The 21,407-nt window shown below is 34.2% G+C and overlaps 1 protein-coding gene across 1 annotated transcript in view; it reads left to right on the top strand.

Moving 5' to 3' along the window:
* The window catches only part of LOC128858825 (nuclear pore complex protein Nup88), a 159,073-nt gene extending 138,828 nt beyond the window's left edge, over positions 1-20,245 (top strand). The window contains exons 3-12 of the mRNA XM_054095348.1: positions 3,207-3,332; positions 5,911-6,172; positions 8,175-8,272; positions 8,347-8,515; positions 8,577-8,719; positions 12,248-12,351; positions 12,442-13,048; positions 13,182-13,341; positions 13,409-13,497; positions 19,892-20,245. Coding sequence (XP_053951323.1) covers positions 3,207-3,332; positions 5,911-6,172; positions 8,175-8,272; positions 8,347-8,515; positions 8,577-8,719; positions 12,248-12,351; positions 12,442-13,048; positions 13,182-13,341; positions 13,409-13,497; positions 19,892-19,955 — 1,822 coding nt within the window. The 3' untranslated portion in view covers positions 19,956-20,245. The remainder of the gene's footprint in view (positions 1-3,206; positions 3,333-5,910; positions 6,173-8,174; positions 8,273-8,346; positions 8,516-8,576; positions 8,720-12,247; positions 12,352-12,441; positions 13,049-13,181; positions 13,342-13,408; positions 13,498-19,891) is intronic.
* The last annotated feature ends 1,162 nt before the right edge of the window (positions 20,246-21,407 follow it).

Raw genomic sequence — 21,407 nt, 5'->3', positions numbered from 1 at the left:
TTTTAGGCGCTTATCAGTGCGCAAACACTGCAACTATGTAAATAATTAAGAAAAAGATTAGCACAAAAGATGATACGTGAAGTTACTGGAATGTGTGGGAAATGTGTATTTTGTGCCTCTCTTTCTGCATAATTTAACCTAAGGAATCTCACTGGTGAGGGATTCACAGGCACATATGTGCTTCGGAACTTGTGCATAGCACCGCACAATAGATAGCCTACTTAACTGCTCAAGACGCTCTACTCATATATGTAAATGTTAGGCTTGGCTGACTTCCGCTTTCATTATGAAAATTTTCGCGCATAAATTGAGCTTATCAAAGTTGTATGAGTGTATACAGTGGCGTTGGAAAAAATAGTAATACGTTAGATGATTCTTGGATGAAGCCAACTACTGTAACCTGACGTACCCTTAAGTCGATTTTCTTCCTTATATGCATATAATTCTAGTTCTATAATAGTAATTCTGATTCTTTTGAAAACTGGTCGCACCATTTTCCAAAACGGCCACCGAACACTTTTCCACCACCAGTTGGTTTATGTTGCTGGAACTAACTAGAGTTCAACAGAAAATTTTATTTCAACAATTTTCCCGAAACTTGTATGCTGAATATTGAAACTGTTACAACAACAGCAATATTGGGAATAAGCTGTTAGAAGCTGTTAAAGAACAGCAACGTTCAGAACAAGCAATTTTATCTTTGTCGGGCAATTGTCCGGGCACGGAAGGAAAGTGTTAACGGCCACTTTAATAGCTTATGGACTTGGTTCGTAAAGCTTACTTATAACTTAGGTGAAAAAAGTGCACTGAAAGTCCACTGAATCGTTTTTGTCTGTCACTTTGTTAATTTCTAAGTTTATTTAGATTTTGCTATAAAAAATCTAGAAAATCTATTTCACAATGTCATTAAGCCTTCAAGCTGCGGTTTCCTCTACAGGTGAGGAAAGTTCATATTCATATTTTGTCTTGGAAAATTTTACATTTTGTATTGGATGGGTGAAATTTCATCCCTGAGGAATGACAGCTCCTTTCTCACTTCGAAAGAAATAAAGACCGACGAAGCCGGTGCTTTACGAACTTCGCGAAAAAATTTTTTTAAAATAAATTTCCTTAATTTGGAAGCATTGTTCTAGCGTTAAACGATTCATGATGACTTGCCAAACCTTACTGAACAAAAATGTCAACATACATAGTTTGCCGTTCTCAGCTGTTAAAATTTAATAGTTATTGGTATCGATAGCTCTCGTGCAGCTAAAAAAATATATGTAAGGAATTTAACTCAAAAACTTTTTTTCGTCCCAATTTGTCTTGGAAATTGGAGAGTTAAAATGTTGAAAGAATCATAAAAGCAAATCCTACAAAACTTTGTGTTATTTTTTTTATTATTAGGCTACTGTGCACTGCGACCAAAGTAGATCTATTGTGCAAAACATCCCATATTTTGAGGCTTTTTCAAAATTATAGCACATTCTGGGGTTTATTGTTCCATAGTTTATATGAAGGCACAGCATTACCACCAAGGTGCTGTAGCCGTTTTCTCACTTTCACAAAGAATGTGTTCTGAATTTTCGGTGTCTTTTTCACAGAATCAGCAGATGATGGTGTCTGAGAGGCCAATTTTGTTTAAGTTACATATATCTCAGGCTACAGTGGCCTGTGAAGTAACTAGTTAAAAGTCTTAAGTCCACTCTGCTGAGTGAAAGTAGCTTATCAAAAACTCCTGTGTCCGGCGTTAGGAATTTTTTCGCTTGTCGCTGACCGATAGAGTTTCGCTACGAACTTCTTCACCTCTCACCTCCTGAGAATTTTGTTGATGTGGCCCTTTGTAAGTCCACAGAAAGGTTCAGGACAAATTAGTAGCACATTTGGCTAGTTAGTCCACTATTTCATTTCCCTCGTGTCCAGGATCCCTACCCTAGCATATGAAGAAGGTTCAGGTAGTCATGTACCATTTTTGAGGTGATTGTAGTTGTTAGAAGGACGTTCAAAGCTGTCTGACTATCTGAAAGTATGTAAATATGAGTTCCTCTCATTTTTCTACTGAGACATTCCATCACATATTTCTCTCAATGGCATGTATTTCTGCCTGGTAGATAGTTGGGTAGAGACCCATTGGAATCGATTTTTTGAATTTAAGCCCAGTGATTCCCGCCCCTGTTCTTCCATCTTCTAATTTTGATCCATCAGTGTACAATATCTGGATGTTATTTATACTCTAGTTTTTTATGCAATAAAAAATATTTTATACCAAAATTTTCTTAAAACATTAACTTAACGCAATTTGTTTTTTATTTATTTTTTTATTAATTTCTGAATGAATTATTTTTTGCCATCCATATACAAAGAATTTAACTCGTGCAAAAAAATGTACAATACCTATAACACTTATATTCTCTCTTTTGGCGCTCTCCACCAAGCCTACTACTATTATTTTGTCTTCAACTGTATATGTCTATGTAGTAGTAGTCATCAAGTGGCACTCATGTGTATTTCTTACCCTTCCATTACTGTTAGTTCAGGTAAATTAACTCATTTAACAAGTCTCCCGTGGATTTTGTTTTTAAATAACTTCCATAGGCGCATTGCGGATTTTCAAAAGCAAGAAGCAAAATCAGAAGAAATCGCGGTTGGTACACTTCTTATAAAACGAATATTTTTGCACTTAACTTTTACTAAACTTTTTTTGTTTTTTAATTTATTTTTTTGTTTTATTTTTTTATTTTTTGTTTGTTTTATTTTTTTATTTTTGTTTGTTTTATTTTTTTTTTCCTTCTTTGCATCACCACGAAATCTCCTACTATACAAGGCACACATGTGCAACTTCTGTAAATTGTGTAAATTGTGGCAAGCTACAACGTGCGCTGTTGGCTCAAAAACGGATTTTCCAAGTAAATTTATTTGCTAGCATTTTAAACCGCCTTAAGCCAACAAAACTATTAAATTCAGCTGCCAGCAAACAACACTGAATTGCTTGTGTTCCCCAGTCCTTAGCCACAATTTTGGCTAATGAAATAAATATTCATATTTTAACTACTTAAAAATGTTTAGCTTTTTACATGCTTAGGCTACTCGGTATGTAAGTATTTGTTTATGTCTTTAGCCCTGCTTTGTTTGTCTATTTATGTGATTTCTCTTTAATTGTTTTTTCGCCTCTTCGTTTTTTCTTTGTCTAATTTCCGCATTTTTTTCACATTGTCTACTTGCAGCGCCACTAATTTAGATGCACTGCTATTTAGTAACAATCCACACCTGGAACTGCGTCAGTTGCGCTGGCATCCATTTTCCCCTACCGACTCACACCTGCTGGTCTTACTCTCGGACAACACAATACGGTAAGTGTTTACTGGCTCAAAACGTCAGTGTGCATATTTTCTATTCTAATCCATGCGTCTAATTTATAGTTTAGTTGTTGTGCCACAATTAACTGCAGTGGACTCGCTGTATTAGATTTGGTTTACAGAAAAACGGAATATGCGGGTGTAATCTTAAAATGAGCTAGAAATTGAGTATTTTAAATTTCGCTAAAACATCAAATTATAATTTTTTTTGGTGGTCTAAGTTATATTATATTGCACTGTACAACAGCCAAAAAAAGAACAGATTGTGGTTTATCCAAGGCGCATTCATTTAAGGTGGTTGCACTAGACTTGATTGTCAAATAAAAGTATTAGCGAAGTAGAAAACAAAGAATGAATTCGCCCTGTTTCATTCTGGGCTGACAGCCACATGGTCAGGGCGGAAGAAAAAAAAACAAATCAGCTGATTTACCGATACCATCTTTAATAGATTCGCCTTGAGTGTACCAATTATGAAAGAGGAAGAACTGTAGAATATTGAACCAGCTGCCATTTTGTCCCCAATTGTCACAATTTTTACAGTGTGGGTATATAAAAATAGGGGTATATAAAAATTAGGGTATATAAAAATATTTAATGACGCATATTTTTGTGCAACATTTTAAGACAATATTTCTTACACGTAAGGCTAATTTTGATTTTTAATTTTAAAAAATCAGAAAATTAGTAAGCTCGATGAAAGATTAAAATACGATATCTGAAAGTTCGGGGATGTTTAATTTAAACGAACCGCGCACGTGGGTCCATATTTTTTTCTTATGTTGGACTATAAGACACACATCTGTCCCTTTTTAGCGCCATCGGATCATTAGTGTCTACCTGACCGACCGGAAATGTGGACAAACAATTCTTGGAGTTTGCATGACGATAACGCGCCATCGCACAGAGCCCGAATTGTGAGATTTCAGTCGACAGAAGGGATCAAAGAGAATGCGACGAACGCTTCGACGGCCTACCAGGGGTGCATGGAGGACTGGAACAAGGATGTCGCTTCAGACGGGTCATATTTTGAAGGAGATAAAATAAATTTGCCTGAAATTTAACTCTGTTTTATTTTATTTAAACATTCCCAGTACTTTCAGATCATAGGATATTCCACGAAAATATTTTACGGAACATTTTAGTTGACGTCTTTTCAGACGAAAACAGTTTGCGACAATGGCAAAAGTGCATCCTTAAGGTCGTTTTAAGCGATTCCTAATATATTTCAGAATATTCACACAAAGTTACAGAGCCTAATTCTCAATATTTCAGTAGATACAAAGCCGAAGGTAGGCGAGCGTTAGGTAGTTACGCTGTGACCGGACAGCTATAGTACAAACTTTATCTTCTTTTCTCGACTTTTCAATTTTATGATTTGTTTGAAATGGCGTACATGAATGAAAAAAAATGATGAACCTTTTGAAATGAATCATAGCTTGTTCCCTTCAGTATTAAATTCTCTTTTATTTGAACTAACAAAATAGATAAAAACAAATTTTTCAAGATTTTTATACCAAGTTGAAGTGATTTTTTTTTATAGAAAGGCATTTTTTTTTAAAACCTCCAAAAAGTTGAAATTTTGGAATTTCTCTCAGTTTTCTTAGTTCATCTAGAATAAAAAATCATTATAATTAGAAATCCATTTGAATTTGTTGCTTTAGATAATAATTACGAGCTGTATCTTGTACGCCAGTTGGAAACTCCAGCGTTGCAGCGCTCTACTAATTTCTATGTTAAACATTTTTTTCAACTTATTTTAACCAGTACAAAAATTTTGTATACTTTTTAAATGTTCATTAAAAGATAGAAAAAACTTTGCAGTGCTAAATTAATTTTTTCCTTAAAAAAAAAATCGCAAAGAGATGCAGTTTTTAGACCTCATAAACTAGGTCCTTTCTACCATAATTAAACAGAAATGGCAAATGTATGTAAAGGGTGATCAATTTAGAGGTAAAATTCAAATTGATTCGGCAATCTTTATTGTTTTGTTGTAGAACCATGCATGACATTTATTTTTTGAAGATAATCTCTTTCAAATGGTGGCCACAACTGCGCAGTTATTCGGCCATCCGTAAACACCAATCAAACGTTTTTTTGTGCTTAAACGGTCCTTATTTGTATCAATATATTTTCCCGTTCTTCCTAAATGAAGTATAGAGCCTCTTATTGCTAACCTTAGTTTCGTTAATCCAAAAAAGTTTTAAGATGGGCAGGGGATTGGCCTTTCGCATCCCAGCCTGATTTCGTGGCTGCCGGCATTGCCTTCAGGTGGGCGAAGCATTTCCTCCACGCAGTTAGATAGGTTGTCTGGCCTTTAGGTTAGGATAAATGGCTACCCTTGTGAGGGACCCAATTGGAGTAAATGCGCCTCCTTTAAATCGGTCGAATTTTTGTATGAAAAAAAAAAACTGTCATTGCTTTTCAAATATCTGACAGGGTTCAAATCCCATTAGCTACTAGAGAAGGGTTAAGTTAGGGCTTTTCTCTGACCTAAATTTTTTGTGTGCTATTATTATTTTATCCTTTTGAAAAAAGTGAATTCTCATAATTATTAATATTTTACCATTTACAGCGTTTATGACAATTCTGTTCTACGTCACGTTTGGCAAGTCGGTCCAGTTCCGATGAAATCCGATAGTAGCTTGAACAGTTCGCTGCCTACTGCTTTGATGCTTGGAGACTTATCTGTAGACTTTGATATTGCACCAGCAGTGGCATTAAGAGATGAGGGAATATTAAATTCCTCCACAATGACAAACAACAATACCGCAAGGGATTCACTAAATCATAGCCGAAGTCTATCGAGACATCTAAATGAGTCTACAACTGGAAATGTAAGTAAAATATAGAAGAAGAGTCAATATTAGAGCGGGTCGGTTTTTAGAATGACAATTTGTATAGCATAAAAAATGTAGATTAGGAATGTAGGTAATGTAAGTTGAATATACATATATGTATAAGATATTAGAGCGAATCGCTATAGTGAATGCGCTATCCTGTGATATTAGATTTTGTTATATATAACGGAAAATGTAAGTTGAATATATAAGGATAAGCAACATTAGAGCGGGTCGTTAATGTGAATTCGCAATGGAATATCATGAATAATTTTTATAGAGTTTGGCTCATGCGTATGCTAAGGCAGCGAAGGTACACGTAAATCATAAATTATTGTATAACCGATTCAAGAAAGTTGAGATAAAACGTTCACATGACAGGCGGGTCTGGTCGGTTGGTTGAGGTAGAGGTGATGTCTTAGTGACACATCCCAGACTTAATCAGTACAAAAGGAGTCATTTTGGTTTTCTACTACTAGTAGAACCACTGTCGTTGTTTATTCGAACTATCTTGATTTGACTCCAAATCTGCCTATGCCATCTATTTTCTTTCCTGCAGTTTCTACCAAGTTGTTCATTGAGAATTCCCCCAGCATTCTATGTCGTAGAGCACACAGACATGGGCACTCAAAGAGATAGCGAAAGACTGTCTCCCTAGAATCTTCTTGGTTGCATCTTCTACATCTATCGTTATCGGCCACCCCATCTTCCTTGAATGGCCTCGGATAGACCAATGGCCGGTTATTATTGACATAATTCCGAAGATTTCTGTTCTTGGCTTTCTTAACAGCTCGTCAGTTCTGGACTTGTTGTAATCTGGCCGCGTTTCATTCGCTATTTTGCAGGTATCGGTCTTGGTCCATCTTTCAAGAGCCTGCTTCTGCAATTGCAAAAAAATCTCCCTTTTATAGACGCTTCGGAGACAACCCACTGCTACCACTTCGGATACTCTAGAGGAAGTCCCCTGTCTTGCCAGCTCATCAGCTTTCTCATTTCCTTTTATGTTCCTATGGCCAAGTACCCAGATGAGAATGATGCCTATCGTAGATGATAAGGCACGACGATTTTTGAATTGGTTGTTGGTGGCTTTATAGCTAAGATAGCAGCTTGACTATATGAAAAAATACGTGCTTCTGATAGTTGTTGTGGATGATTTCTGATTATCCTGCAAGCTTCCCTTTTCCCGAGAACCTCTGCTTCAAAGATACTATTCCGATTCCCCAGGCGAAAGCACATAGAAGTTTCGAGTTATTTCAAATACACACCCACGCCGACGCCGACGCTGCAATCCATCTTGGATCCATCGGGCGGGTCTACATAGACTAGAATAATGGTGATGTTATCTAATGTACCCCTAGCTAAGGTGTGTCACCACAGCAGCATTCTTTAAAAAGTGTTCGTGTTTGTAGCATTCGACGGCATTTTTGACCCCACTTTTACACACCCAGCCGCGTATGGATGTCCCAAAATGTTGGAAATTTATTTTGTGATATTCAATATTGAAGTATACTCGTACACTTAGCAGAGAGTAGGTCAAATTATTGGTATAAACAGAGTTTTAAATTTTGTACAATTTTATTAAGAATATCTTTGTCGAACACTTTAACTCAATAACTCCCCCATGAAAGTGCCTTTTTGTGCCTTGTTTTAGAAGTTTTAAAAAATTTATTTCGCTAATTAATGGTTACCCGAAAACTTTCACAAACAAATATAAATGGGTTTTTAGCTATTACAAAAACAAAAATACTGATTTAGTGAAATTTCACATAAATTGGCTTTCGAAAGGGAATCTTTTATTATTTGGTTTTCGACAGGAGTTTTTTAATGTAAAGGAAAGGAACTTTTAATGTAAAATCTAAAGTGTGTGACACTCAAAACTATTTTCCACATATTTTCAAAAATCAGTATTAGAACTTTTTATCCTACCTAAATCTATCCACCCTAATATCTATATAAATATATTTGTCTAAGTCATACCAACTAATATTTTGTTTAACAGAAAAACATACAAAATTCTGAACGCATCGAGTGGCCCATAGTTGTGCTGCGTGAGAATGGCAATATTTATGTACTAATGGCCGGACTAGACAGTCAGAAGTAAGTTTTTGCTAAAAATTTATGAATTTTTTTTTTCTTAATTAAATTTACTTGCTTGCATTTTCCTCACACAGACCACGCCTACAAGGCCCTCTTACAATTAGGCCACAGAGTAGCGATAATTATGGCTTGGATTCTTGCGCCATTTTGGTCATACCATCTTTGCCACCCACACTAATCATTGCCGAGTCGAATGGCAATCTGCATCACGCACTATTTCTCGAAGCAGAGGAGGCAGAAGAGGTGTGTAGTGGAAATGTCTACTTTTATTTCAGCTAAAAATTTATACTTTTTTTTTTTCTAGTCTTTCAATGAAGTGGACATTAATTTGGACATACATCCGTCGGAGTACACAGTGCATGTGCTGGAGACAGTCATGCTGGAGTTGGGTTTGCCCAAAGATGATCCAAAATCAAAGACATATAATTGTCCAATACATTTAAAACGGTTTGTTTGATATTTCATTATACATTTTTTTATATGCATTTGTTGTTGTCTCGCTTCTTTTTGTTCTATTTAATGGTATTATATAGATTTTTTGGTTTTATAATATTATTATTATTACTATTTTTTAAATTTTTTTTTGTATTAAGAAAACCTACACCTACGATAGAAAACGATAGAATCTCAAAATTTGGACCAGTTTTCACATTTTTTTGTTTCCGTCAAGTCGAAAAAGTATTAAAAATCAACGTAATTTTTCAAACTTGCGCTTTATTTACTTAAGAATTTCCAAGTAATTTTTCTAGAAATTCTCATGAAAAATCACGGATTTGTGATGAAAAGTTTGTGCACTTTTTCTAATTTTTATATAATATAAAGTTTGAGACTTGGATTTATATAGTTTTACTAGCTTTACTAAAAAAATTATAATAATAAAAATTCAAAACAAAAAAGAAAAAGTAGTCAAAACTGGTCAAAATGTGGATATGCTATGATTTGTCGCTGGCTGTAAAAGTTATTTTTTTAGTAGAAATATTATCGGGTAATTGTCTGTCATTACTGGATGACCGCCTACATTGAAGTTTAAAAACGAAAGACATTTTTTTGTTTTTTTATTTCTGTTCACCCACCTCTGGGTCCACCATATTTGTAGCCAGCAATCATTATGGTCAAGTTCTAAATTTTTTTTTATTTTATTAAGTGCCATAGAGGTTATATAAAGAACGCGATAGCCGATAAACAACCGTCTCGTGACATTGCTCGTTTTGCAAAAAAAAAATTCCACGACATTCCGGCATATTCCTTAGGTCCTCTGAGAAAACGTTCGATGTCTTTTTGGCGTCATTCTCCCTTTTTAGATCTTTGATAAATTTTTGGCTTCAATTTGTGCGTCTCGCTGTTGTTCCACAAATGCTAAGACCTATAGTTTTATGCCACCTCCGAATGGTAAGATGGTTTTTTATGAGGAACTTTTTCATGGCAGAAATGCTCCCGAAGGTTTTCCGTGTCCTGCCATGAGACTGCCGGTTTAGAAAAAACTGTTTTCTATCATATGATATTTCTTGCCCGGGATCTTGAAAACGAGCACTAGCGAATGGTAGTCACGCACCAGCCCATTCGGCTACGGCGGCCGACAGTTCCCCCGACAGTCGCTTCTACGTTACCGGGACGAATCGGATTTACAATATATCCGGCCAAAGATTGTCAGTCCAGCAGCACTCCCTGTACATGTGTGGGGAATGTTTTTGCTGCTACAACAACAACAGCGGCGGTAGAAAAAAATCAAAAATTAAAAAATATATATAATATTAAAAATTAGAAAACATTAAAAAAAAAATAATTCACTGGTTGAATATTAGAGTATTAAAAATAGTTGTCTCAAAAATGCGTCCATAAAAACTGTTAATGCGACTTGGAATTGACCAAAGATGGGACACAGAAATGGGAAACATTATATTTAATTTTTTCGATTTTTTTTAAGTACACTGCAATAATGGTTGTTCAGAAGCCCCTACAATTATGTTCACTTATGCATTTTATTATTATTATTATTATTATTATATTATTTCATTTTAGGTTAGATAGACGAGCTGCGCTTAAAAAAGTTCACTCAATTGTTTTCTTTTCAATTTTATTTTACTCTTAATTTTAGTTTTTTTATGTATTTTTTGCTTTTTTAATCATATAGTAAAAATCATATCATTTTTAAATAATTTTTTTCTTTTCTTTAAATTTTATTTTGCCTTTATATTTTTAATTTATATTTAATCATGAAACAAAAATTTTTTTTTTTTCTTTCAATGTAAATTTTTTCTTTTAATTTGTTTTGTTTTATTTTTATGCTGTTTTAATTTTCGTAAAATTTTTTATTTCAAAATTTTTTGAGTACTTGTGCTTTCTTCATCTCAAAGTAAATGTCACATCTTTTTTAAATTAATGTTTTTTTACTTACATTTTTAATATTAATTATATTTTTTTCTTAAATTTTATTTCTACTTTGAAACTTTAGTTTATTTTGCGTATTTATGCTTTTTCGATCATAAAGTGAATGACATATCTTTTGAAAAACATGTTTTTTTTATTTAATTAAATTTAATTTTATTTTTTCTCAATTTGGTGTTTTTAATTTACGTTTTTAATCTTCGTTTACTTTTTAATTAAATTTATTTCATAAATTAATGGCATATCTTTTTTGAACACATTCTTTTTTATTTAATTTTTACTTTTTATTTTTTTTTTATTTTATTTTATTTAATTATTTTTCTTCGTTTGGGTTTTTATTTATTTAATTTATTTTATTTTTTACTTTTTTAAATTTAATTTTTTTCGAAGATATTTTTTTTAATTTAATTTATTTTTTACTTTTATAATTTTAGTTAACTTCTTAATTTTATTTTATTTTTAAATTTTTGTTGTGTATTTATGTTTTTTTGTTTTAATTAAATTAAATTTAACTTTATTTTTTCTCAATTTGGTTTTTTAATATAATATAATTTTTGTTTTTTTACTTTTTTAATATTCGTTTACTTTTTAATTAAATTTATTTCATAAAGTAAATGGCATATCTTTTTTAAAAACATTTTTTTTAATTTATTTTTTTCTTAATTTAATTTAATTTTTTTTCTTCGTTTGGCTTTTATTTTTTTTCAAATTTAATTTATTTTGATTTTTACTTTTTAAACTTAAATTTTTTTCGAATATTGTTTTTTTAATTTAATTCATTTTTTTACTTTATTATTTTTTTATTTTTATTTTTTACTTTTTTAATTTTAGTTAACTTTTTAATTTTATTTTATTTTTGTGTATTTACGCTTATTTGATCTTAAAGTAAATGTCATATCTTTTTTAAAAAAAATTTTTTTATTTGATTTAATTAAATTTTTTTTCTCAATTTGGTTTTTTTAATTTAATTTATTTTTTTTTAATCTTCGTTTTCTTTTTAAATTTAATTTTTTTTTTGTGAATTTTTGCTTTTTGGATCATAATTTAAATGTTATGTCTTTTTTAAATCATTTTTTATTTTGTTTTTTGTTAATTTAAAGTTTGTTTTATAGTTTCATTTTACTTTTTTAATGTTAGCTAATTTTTTGCATTTATGCGTTTTTGATCTCAAAATAAATTCCATACCTTTTGTAAATTAAGTTAGTTAAGTTAATGTTATTTATTTATTTTCTTAATGTGTTTTTTTTTAATTTATTTTATTTTTTACTTTTGTAATTTTAATTTAGGTAAGTACTTATTTAATTTAATTTAATTTTTTAATATGCGTTTATTTTATTTTTATGATTTTGTATCGTATAATAAATACTTTTTTTTTATTTTAGTAAAAGCAAAGATCATGTTTTGCTTTGAATTAAGTTTTTTTTTAATTTTGATTTTTTAATATATTTCACTTAGTTTTTTTTTACCTTTTAGTTTTTGTTTTTTTAATTTTCGTTTTTTGTTTTTACTTTTTAGTTTTAATTTTATTATGTATGCTTTTTTCGTCATCACATTGCTAATTTAACATTCAATTTCTTAAATTTCTTCCAGTGATTATATCAATGAGATGCGCTACTTCGCCTACCACAATGCCGGGTTGCATGCGATCACCATTAATTTCATATCCGAATTGCAGCGTTTCATAGAAAGTGATGGTGAGCAATTCCACTCTAAACCTCAACTCTCACACTGAACATCAGCACTAATTTACTTTTAATAATACTTTTTCTACTACTCTCTCATAGTCGACTCCGACATCAGCCCGCTCTCGATCGCCTCACACGCCGAATATATCGTTTGCACAAAAATCGATGCCAGCGAACGCATCAATGCCGTACTCGGCTTCGTGCTGCTACAAATGCCCTCGGGCGTCGTACTACTACTTAGCAGCGGTGAGATTATTAGTTTGAAATTGATCATTGACCCGAAAATACTTGTGGAATCGGTCAAACTAAAGGAGGAAACCGAAAAGTCAATGCCCAAATTGGAAGCCGAATCCGAATTGGATCGTATGTTGGAGCCATCCTTCGTGGATCACATCAAAAGTATGCTCAAACGTGATGTTACACAACCGATACTCTCTGTGGATAAGACCAGTACACCAACGCCACAAGAAAGTTATGAGTTGTTAGCACAAGCAATAGAAGTACTGCGCACACAGTATCTGATGCGGCATGAGCAGGTGCGCGGCGAGATCACAAAGCGTGTAAATACGATAAAATTACGCAAGGAGCAGCAGGAGCGTGAAATTGCCGATTTGGAAAAGGAGCGTGAAAATATACGTGAGACGGCGCATAGGCTAGCCGAGCGTTTCGAGGAGATTAGCGATCAGCAGGAGATCATAACAAAGAAGTGAGCAGGGCGAATTCAGTGAAAAAAAGTTTAATTATTATATATTATATAAATAGAATTGGCTCTTCACCTTTTATTGGGTGTTTGGCTGAGTTCCTCCTCCTATTAATTACTACTATTTTATATTGAACAGATGCCAACATCTGGTGCGCCAGGCACATACACGCCTACCAACCAATCCGATTGCTGATAAGGAATTTGCACAGGAGGTAGAACGTATCAATAAGGAGACTAAGGCTTTGACAAATGCTATGCAGAAGGCGCGGGACACCATCAACAAGCAAACCTATCATGTAACTGTTCTTACTTTTCATATTAAAAATAATATGAAATTACGCTTTCACTTTTTGTCTCCTACAGATCTCGAAATACAATCAGACAGCAAAGAAAAAGACATTTCATTTACCCGAGCGACAGGAGAAGAATATCAAAGAAATACTAATACAGATGTAAGTAAAAATGATATTGGATAATGGTACGCGTAAAACTTTTCGAGGATTAGGTTGAGTTTGTCGCACCCATTTGGTGTGCATTGTTGACATACTTTGTGATAATTTGTATCAAATTGAAGAGCTTTAAGAGCCGATTATGAAATGGAATATACAAACAGACATTAAGCCACGTTCATCGGAAGACCCTTACCACCTCCCTAAAGTCTCGATCCCCGAATGCCGTTATTTGAGCCCAACCACCACCCATTGCAGACGAAGAGCTCCAACTTCCCCGAGAGTCCCGCGTAACCTTGGTACAAATATGTGTCCACCATGTGAAGGCACACCACCTTTTCACATGTCCCATCAAACCTACTCACCTAACACCCCTCGCTCTCTGGACCCAAGCTATCGAAACAGCACATTTGCTAGACCTATCGTTAGATGAGTTAGACGTAGATGATCGGTGACTACACCTTAGTAAACTGCTACAACATCAACAACAACAAAAGGTATGCCCATTTTAACACGATGCATGCCAAGCGGATTTGAAGAAAATTTTCAACAAAACCCAATCAAGTTTTTTTCTTTTTTTTTGGAATATTGATTTCTTAGTGATTTTATAATTGTTTTTATATGTGGCATATATTTGTTCAATAAGGCCCTGTATGACGAATTCGAGTTCGTTATGTTCCTATGACAGTCGGTCCTACGTAACCGGAATGTCTCGGATTTATATCCGGCCAAGTCACTCCAGCAGCGTTCCCCGAGCATGTATGGGGTTGTGTATGCTGCTGCAACAACAACAACACCGAAATTAAAGACGTAATAATCATCATAGCGCTTGTGCAATTTAGTCGTGCGTTTTGTCGGATTTTTACATTTCTCTCACCTGAGACGTCACGCCTCTATGACGGATCCAATCTTCTATTCTAAAGGGTTGATTAGGAGCTTATGTTGTTGTTGTTTTTGTTGTTGGAGGCCTGCTCTACTGGCTTTGCACGATTTGCTTTACTTTAAAAGCTTCTATGGCAACAAGGAAATAATAATCAGAAAAAATCGAGGCGACGCCTGAAATGGAAATGTCAAAGACCGACAAAGGCAATGCCAAATAAAAACTTATAGTTTGTTTCAAGCGCGTGAAGAAACGCGTCTATTTGACCAACTTTAATATAGTGCAGTCCATTTCTATGCCTTTTTCACATTGGAAGCACCGCAAGCTGGCGCATTTTTAATGGATGAAATTCTAAGATATTGATTTGCATTAGTGACGTATATTGTTGTTGTAGTTTGTCAACATAAAACTTTCCTCATGAACTGTTTGGACATTCTGCTAAAGTGACAATCCTTGGCGGAATATAAATCTGGGTCGTTCCGGTAACCTGGTACCAATTGCCGGGAGAACGAGCTAATAAACCTGTTTTTCTTGTTGTTTATAAAGATTTCCATCACTCAAAATATTTTCTTTTTTTTTTGTTATTTAGTAAAAATATTGTTCAAAAACAAAATTGAGGACTAATTTTGCGCCACCTTATATATTCATACATGAAGTGGGTATCATAACTATAGCACAGGCGTTTATTCACAATTAATTTATTTCTTATTTAATTTTTAATATCTCCTTACGAAAACATAATTCGTTGTATTATTCTTCTTCTTCTTAATTGTTTAACAAATTGCGCCAGTCGTTTCTTTCGCTAATTAGACATACCAAGTGAAGCCAAGTCCTTCTCCACCTGCTCTTTCCAACGCAGAGAAGGTCTTCCTCTTCCTCTGCTACCACCAGCTGGTTATTACAATCCGTAAAATCCACAAAATCCAAGCTTCAAACTTTGTTCAAAGTTATATATATATAATTGGCGCGTACACCCTTTTTGGGTGTTGGGCCGAGCTCCTCCTCCTATTTGTGGTGTGCGTCTTGATGATGTTCCACAAATGGAGGGACCTACAGTTTTAAGCCGACTCCGAACTGCAAATATTTTTATGAGGAGCTTTTTCATGGCAGAAATACACTTGGAGGTTTGCCATTGCTTGCCGAGGGGCGACCGCTATTAGAAAAATGTTTTTCTTAATTTTGGTGTTTCACCGAGAACCGACGTTCACTCTGTGAATTGCGAATGGTAGTCCCGCACCAACCCATTCGGCTACGCCGCCCGCCTGTTTGTTCAAAGTTACCAAAACTCAACAAATTTGCATCAAAATTTCACACTTTTTAATTAGAATCTTTAAAAACATTTCGGGTATGCAGTTTTGTAGCTCATCGAACGTTGGTTCGATTTTATGAAGCCTGTGAAATTGTGGCCGATGGCATAGAGCAATACAGGGAAAGTTTGAACTGACTTTTTTTATTTTAAATTTTATTTATTTACTTTTTTTTCATTTTTATGTTGCTGGCAATATTAGTCATTTTCTTCCATATAACGGTTGCTCGCTATTTTTTTTATATGAACACTTAACACTGTCACCATTTTTGAGCTTTCACTTTATTATTGAATGCCATCGGGCACAACTTCACATGTTTCATTAAATCGAAACAGCCAACACCTCTTTTGATACTTTTGAAATCATTTGAAATCAATATGAATGAAAATCTGGTTGCAATTTAAAGCAGTGCGCCAACAGAGTCGTTGACAATTCAGATAAAACGGCAGTAAATTCAGTTAATTCGAAAAAAATAATTATGCATACGAAGCACTCTGTAAATTTTTGTTTGTTTGCTTGTCCTAGACATGTACTCAAGACTTCAAATGTTGGAGGCGTATGGAACTTTGAAATGTCGGTTACACCCTGTGCGATGCAGCTGTACAGTACGCATGGAAAATTTTTTTTTTTTAGTGACCCGAGAGGGGTAGAAAATGAAGTATGTTTTAATATAATATAAAAATTAAAAAATAAAATTGTTTGCTAGAATGATGACATAAGCATACCCTTACAGACAAATAAGCTACTTATCTTTGAGGAAATTGTAAGAGCAGCGAATGAAAGATGCAGAATTGCCCCACAATTGTGACCGACTTTCACTGCTAAACGCACAGAATCTTTGCTAAGGAAGAAATAAGCAGTCTTAGCACACTGACATCTGTTGTAGCTGGGCACGTCCTAATAGGCAGATCCGCCCAGAGGATGGACCCATGACTTCAGCAGAAGCTGTCTAGATGAGGAGGAGACGATCCAGCACCTCCTATGCGATTATCCTGCTCTATGCAGACGTGATTTACCATTTTCGGTAGACATTTCTTTAATGAATTGGAAAATCTCAGTACTGTAGAAGGAATCTTCTACAATTTTTGAAAAATGCACACTGGTTTTAGGAGATATAAGGACAAGTTCCCCACGCGGCATCACAATGGGCCATGGCCTGAGTGTGTCCTACAGTGTACAACCACTTCAACCTAACCTGGAATTTCTTGATGACTGATGTCCAATTAGAGTTCGGGTGCATTCTCGTCCAATTTGGAGTTTGCAAAATCTAATTAAAAAAATATTTATGTAAAAGCATGCATGGGCCCTACTTTCGATTGAAAAAAAGGAAAAACTCTCTATGAAGCAGCATTGCGCTGGATATCGGAATGAAGAAAAGCATAATAAAAAAATATCTATTTGGAAAAATCTGCTTATGTGAATTAAATGTATTTTATTTTAGACTCATATGCTAAATGTTCCTAAACTAATCAAATTAACTATCAACTAACAAATTCCACCAAATTCGCCTTGCCTGGAGACAATTTTTAGGGGCCTCTTTGTTATGATGTTGTTATTATTGTTGTTGTTGTTGTTGTAGCAGCATGAACATTCCGCATACATATACAGGGAATGCTGCTGAAGTGACCGTCCTTGACCGGGTCGTTCCGGTTACGTAGAACCGACTGTCGTATGAACGACCTCCTTGTTATCGAAGGTAACGCCCTTCATATGGTGTAGCTGGACAATGTAGAACTCCTTGTTCACCACACAGACTCGCCTATGACACCTACTCCCATACACGTTGCAAATGTCCCGGGCTGCTTCGGCAGCTTTTTGACCTCGATGAAAAACAAAGAAGAGCAGGTGTCGAAAATGTTGCCTCCTGAGTATTATATTTCTATTAACTAATAATTAAGTAACTCAAAAATACAATTAACATACTTTTGTAGAGCAGAAAGAGTTATATCGAATGAATACTTATCCTTTGCCAAACAGCAAACAAATCGTTGTAAATAAAAGAAAATATAAAATCGCTATGAACTTGTTCCGCAACCAAATATTTTGCCGCAATATCCCATACGTGTAAGTATGTAATTTTCTGGGAAAGGTTTTTAGAAGCTAAGAAAGAAGTACTCCGCAAAAAAACGGGGTCATAGGAGGAGTGATTATACTTCCTAAAGATAATTTGTTTACAAATTTTTATATATGCAGAGTAAATTTTTACATAAAATTATTAGTAAAAGTCACAATATTTTATGGGCCGAAGCTATCATAGGAAATACTTAATGGACGTTTACCTCTAAATGTAGGTCGTAAAGTTTTATGCTGACACCTGAAACAAGAAGTGTATTATGTGCTGCTTTTTTGCTGCGGTTGGGTTACCCACGGACGCACTCCTACACGCTATAGTACTTCTCTGGTCGTATTGTAATTTAAAAGCTATTTGTTTATTAATTTTTTTTGATGTGAAACATCTATTGGCTCACTTGTAAACCGAATCGTTGGCGTGGCGACGCTTGCCGTGTGTAGTAGTATTTATGTGTAGTAGTATGAGAAGTGCTAAGCCAATTTCAAAGGAACAACTCACAAATGATGTGGGTTAAAGTGTGTTAGTATGTGTGCCATGTTAGAGAGACAAATGTAGAGTTGCTAAAGAGGGGCAAGTTGGATGCTTGTGAGTGCTTAGTAAATGTTGGTGCGTTATGTGTTTTTTGAATGTGTTCGGTAATTTGCTATGTAGATAATAGGAATTCGATTACAGAGAATTCATGGGAAACTGGAAGGCTGACTAGAGTGGGCACCTTTGAGGCGCGCTCTCTGTTCGAAGAAATGACGAAGGTCAGTGTTTGAGTTGAAAAATATTAAAAGGTCACAGAAAGCAGAGCCACAGCAGAAAGAAGTTTCATTACTCATTTATTTAAACCAAGTGGAACTATTTTGCAATGCCAAATTTATTGCTTTATTAATTCGAAATGAAAAGTGCAAACTTATTTAATAGCAAATTCGAGATATGCCAGCTCGTAATGAGCAAAAGTTGAAATTGAATAAAAAGTTTAAGCCTCTTGAGGAAGGCATATTTTAAAGACACATTTTGATTATCATACAAAGTGGCACAAAATTAATCATGCTATCGGATTATTTATATTTTTTACAAATAGTGTATAAGAACATATAAGTATAAAAACACTAGCAATGGCGGGCGTAAAGGTCAAAAGTCATCACTCAATATAATTTCTTTATTTATTATTTTTTTTATTTTATTTAATAATTTTCAAATACAAATCTGGATGATTAATTTTGCGCCACCTGAAAATTCTAAAATTCCATCACTCAAAGTCATTTTTTTATTTAATTTTTTTTTTTTAATTTTATTTAATAATTTTCAAATACAAAACTGGATGATTAATTTTGCCCCACCAGAAACGGCCAAAAATATTTCATCACTCAAAGTCATTTATTTATTTAATTTTTTTTTTTAATTTTATTTAATAATTTTCAAATACAAATCTGGATGATTAATTTTGCGCCACCTGAAAATTCAAAAATGTCAGCACTCAAAGCACACTTAAAAGAGAATTTCAATTGCAAATCAACAACAATCCAAGAAAATCTACTACCAAATATGGAACAACAATAGATGCTGTATTTATGAGATATCTTGATAATATTTCATCCAATACTTTTGTAACGTACTTTAGTTATCATCGACCAATCGTCACAGTAATACCGGCAGAGGAAACATCGAATATAACAATTACTGAAGTCACAGATGAAAATATTTGAATTGTGGCTTGATATTAATATCGAATTTTGATATCACATGTAAATAAATGCTTATTAAATAAAGTTACCATTTTCTGTAAGAAATTCGTAATACTTCATTTTTTCATTAGGCTATATTTGATTCCTGTAAGAATATTATCTTTTATGCATATGACTTGTACACACACGATGTTTCACATCTGTCAGGCGTCCCATGACGGCTCACATTTTTTCTATTTTATAAGTTTCTATCCTTATGGCGTCGAAATATTTCGTAAAATATGGGTCAATTTTATTTGGGTAAATTTTACTCTGTCCGAGTTTTTGCTAATTTATGGTAATGTCCGTGAAGCTCTTCTCCTGCATATTCGAATAAACTTTTATTTATTATAACTTTAATAAATAATAGTAAATTAATTTATACTTATTTTTATGCAAAGTATTTATACTGTTCTTTTTTTTGCAGTGCTGCCGAGGTGGATAGCCAAATTCGTGATGTGAAGTACATAAACCAACAACTTGGCATTTAAAATCGTTAACAGTTTCTGCGAATTTTAGTATCAACATCCATTAATTACACTTAAATAATAGAGGCGAGAAATCCCACTAGCATAGTTTCGAAACACATCAAACGTTCAAATATTGAAATTAATAATACAAATTTGTTTTGGTTATTTTTGCGTTTTGTTGATTGATTTTTGATGCATTACATTTCATTTTTCATAAATATTTTGATTTAATTAAAATGCTTAACTTTCATGTTAATATAAGCAGCAAACGTTACCAATAAATTTCAAGTCCACATTTATTGTATGAAAAAACGCTCTTACTCTTTTCCCTACTAAATCATACTTTATTCGCAGCATAGACAAAAAATGTCACTGGCAATGGTGCACTCCTTCCTACCGCACATTTACAGGTTGCTTGCGTTGTTTACTTTCGCGTTGAGAGGCTCTTACACTCCCAATTCTCAAGTAGGTGTTGGGACATAGCAGCGTTCTATAAAACAATCTGTCTGTGGTGCTACGAGTCACCCAATGCGATCAGAGTCACAAAATTTTCGATGGATCAGGTACAACCGTACGGGAGGTAACGAAATTCCTTAGCAAATTAAATAGAAAGTTGGCACTATCGGGTAATTTCCGAAATTCGCTTCTGAGTGAATTTTAATGCACCTACTGGAAAAATTCAATAAAATTCACCCGGAAGTACAGAATCTGCCCGAATACCTGGTTGAACTAATCACGGAACATAAGCAAGGGAACAGCAGACAATTGACACAGGTATCATTTGAAACCTACTACGAGGGGTGCCTTTTATATTTCGGGATTTGGCAACCCTGATGTTGCAATCTGGCAACTGACAGCTGTATCGCAAAGTTTGACATTTTTTGGCTTTTACCTACTCAGAACGTTTTGAAATACCAGCGCTATTTGTGTTGTTTGCAGTAACTTAAAAGATTCATCTCGGTCCAAAAATGGAATTAAATCGTGAACATTTTCGTGCGATTATTTTTTACAACTTTCGACGTGGATTAATTCAGCAACATTGCATGGATGAACTTAATTCATTTTTTGGCGATGAAGCTCCATCAAGGATCAGTGTTTATCGATGGTATGGTGAATTAAATCGTGGTCGTAGTTCACTCCAAGACGAATTTCGTGAAGGTCGTCCAAAATCAGTTGTTGTTCCGAAAACCATTGATGCTGTGCGCGAACTGATATTGCAAGATCGTCATGTGACCTATCGTGAGATTGAGACAATCTTAGGCATTAGTGGGGCCAGCATACATTCAATATTGCATAAACATTTGACTGTCAAAAAAATTTGATCGCGTTGGATCCCACACAATTTGTCAATCGCTCAAAAAAAGGCTCGTGTCGATTGGTCGAAGGAAATGCTCAAAAAACACGATCGCGGGGCTTCGAAACACGTCTATGACATCGTGACAGGTGATGAATCATGGATTTACGCGTATGAGC

Source organism: Anastrepha ludens, chromosome 3, assembly GCF_028408465.1.
Source record: "Anastrepha ludens isolate Willacy chromosome 3, idAnaLude1.1, whole genome shotgun sequence".
Lineage (NCBI taxonomy): Eukaryota > Metazoa > Arthropoda > Insecta > Diptera > Tephritidae > Anastrepha > Anastrepha ludens.
The sequence above is the reverse complement of the archived record's forward strand: the minus strand, read 5'-3'. Positions and strand labels throughout refer to the sequence as shown.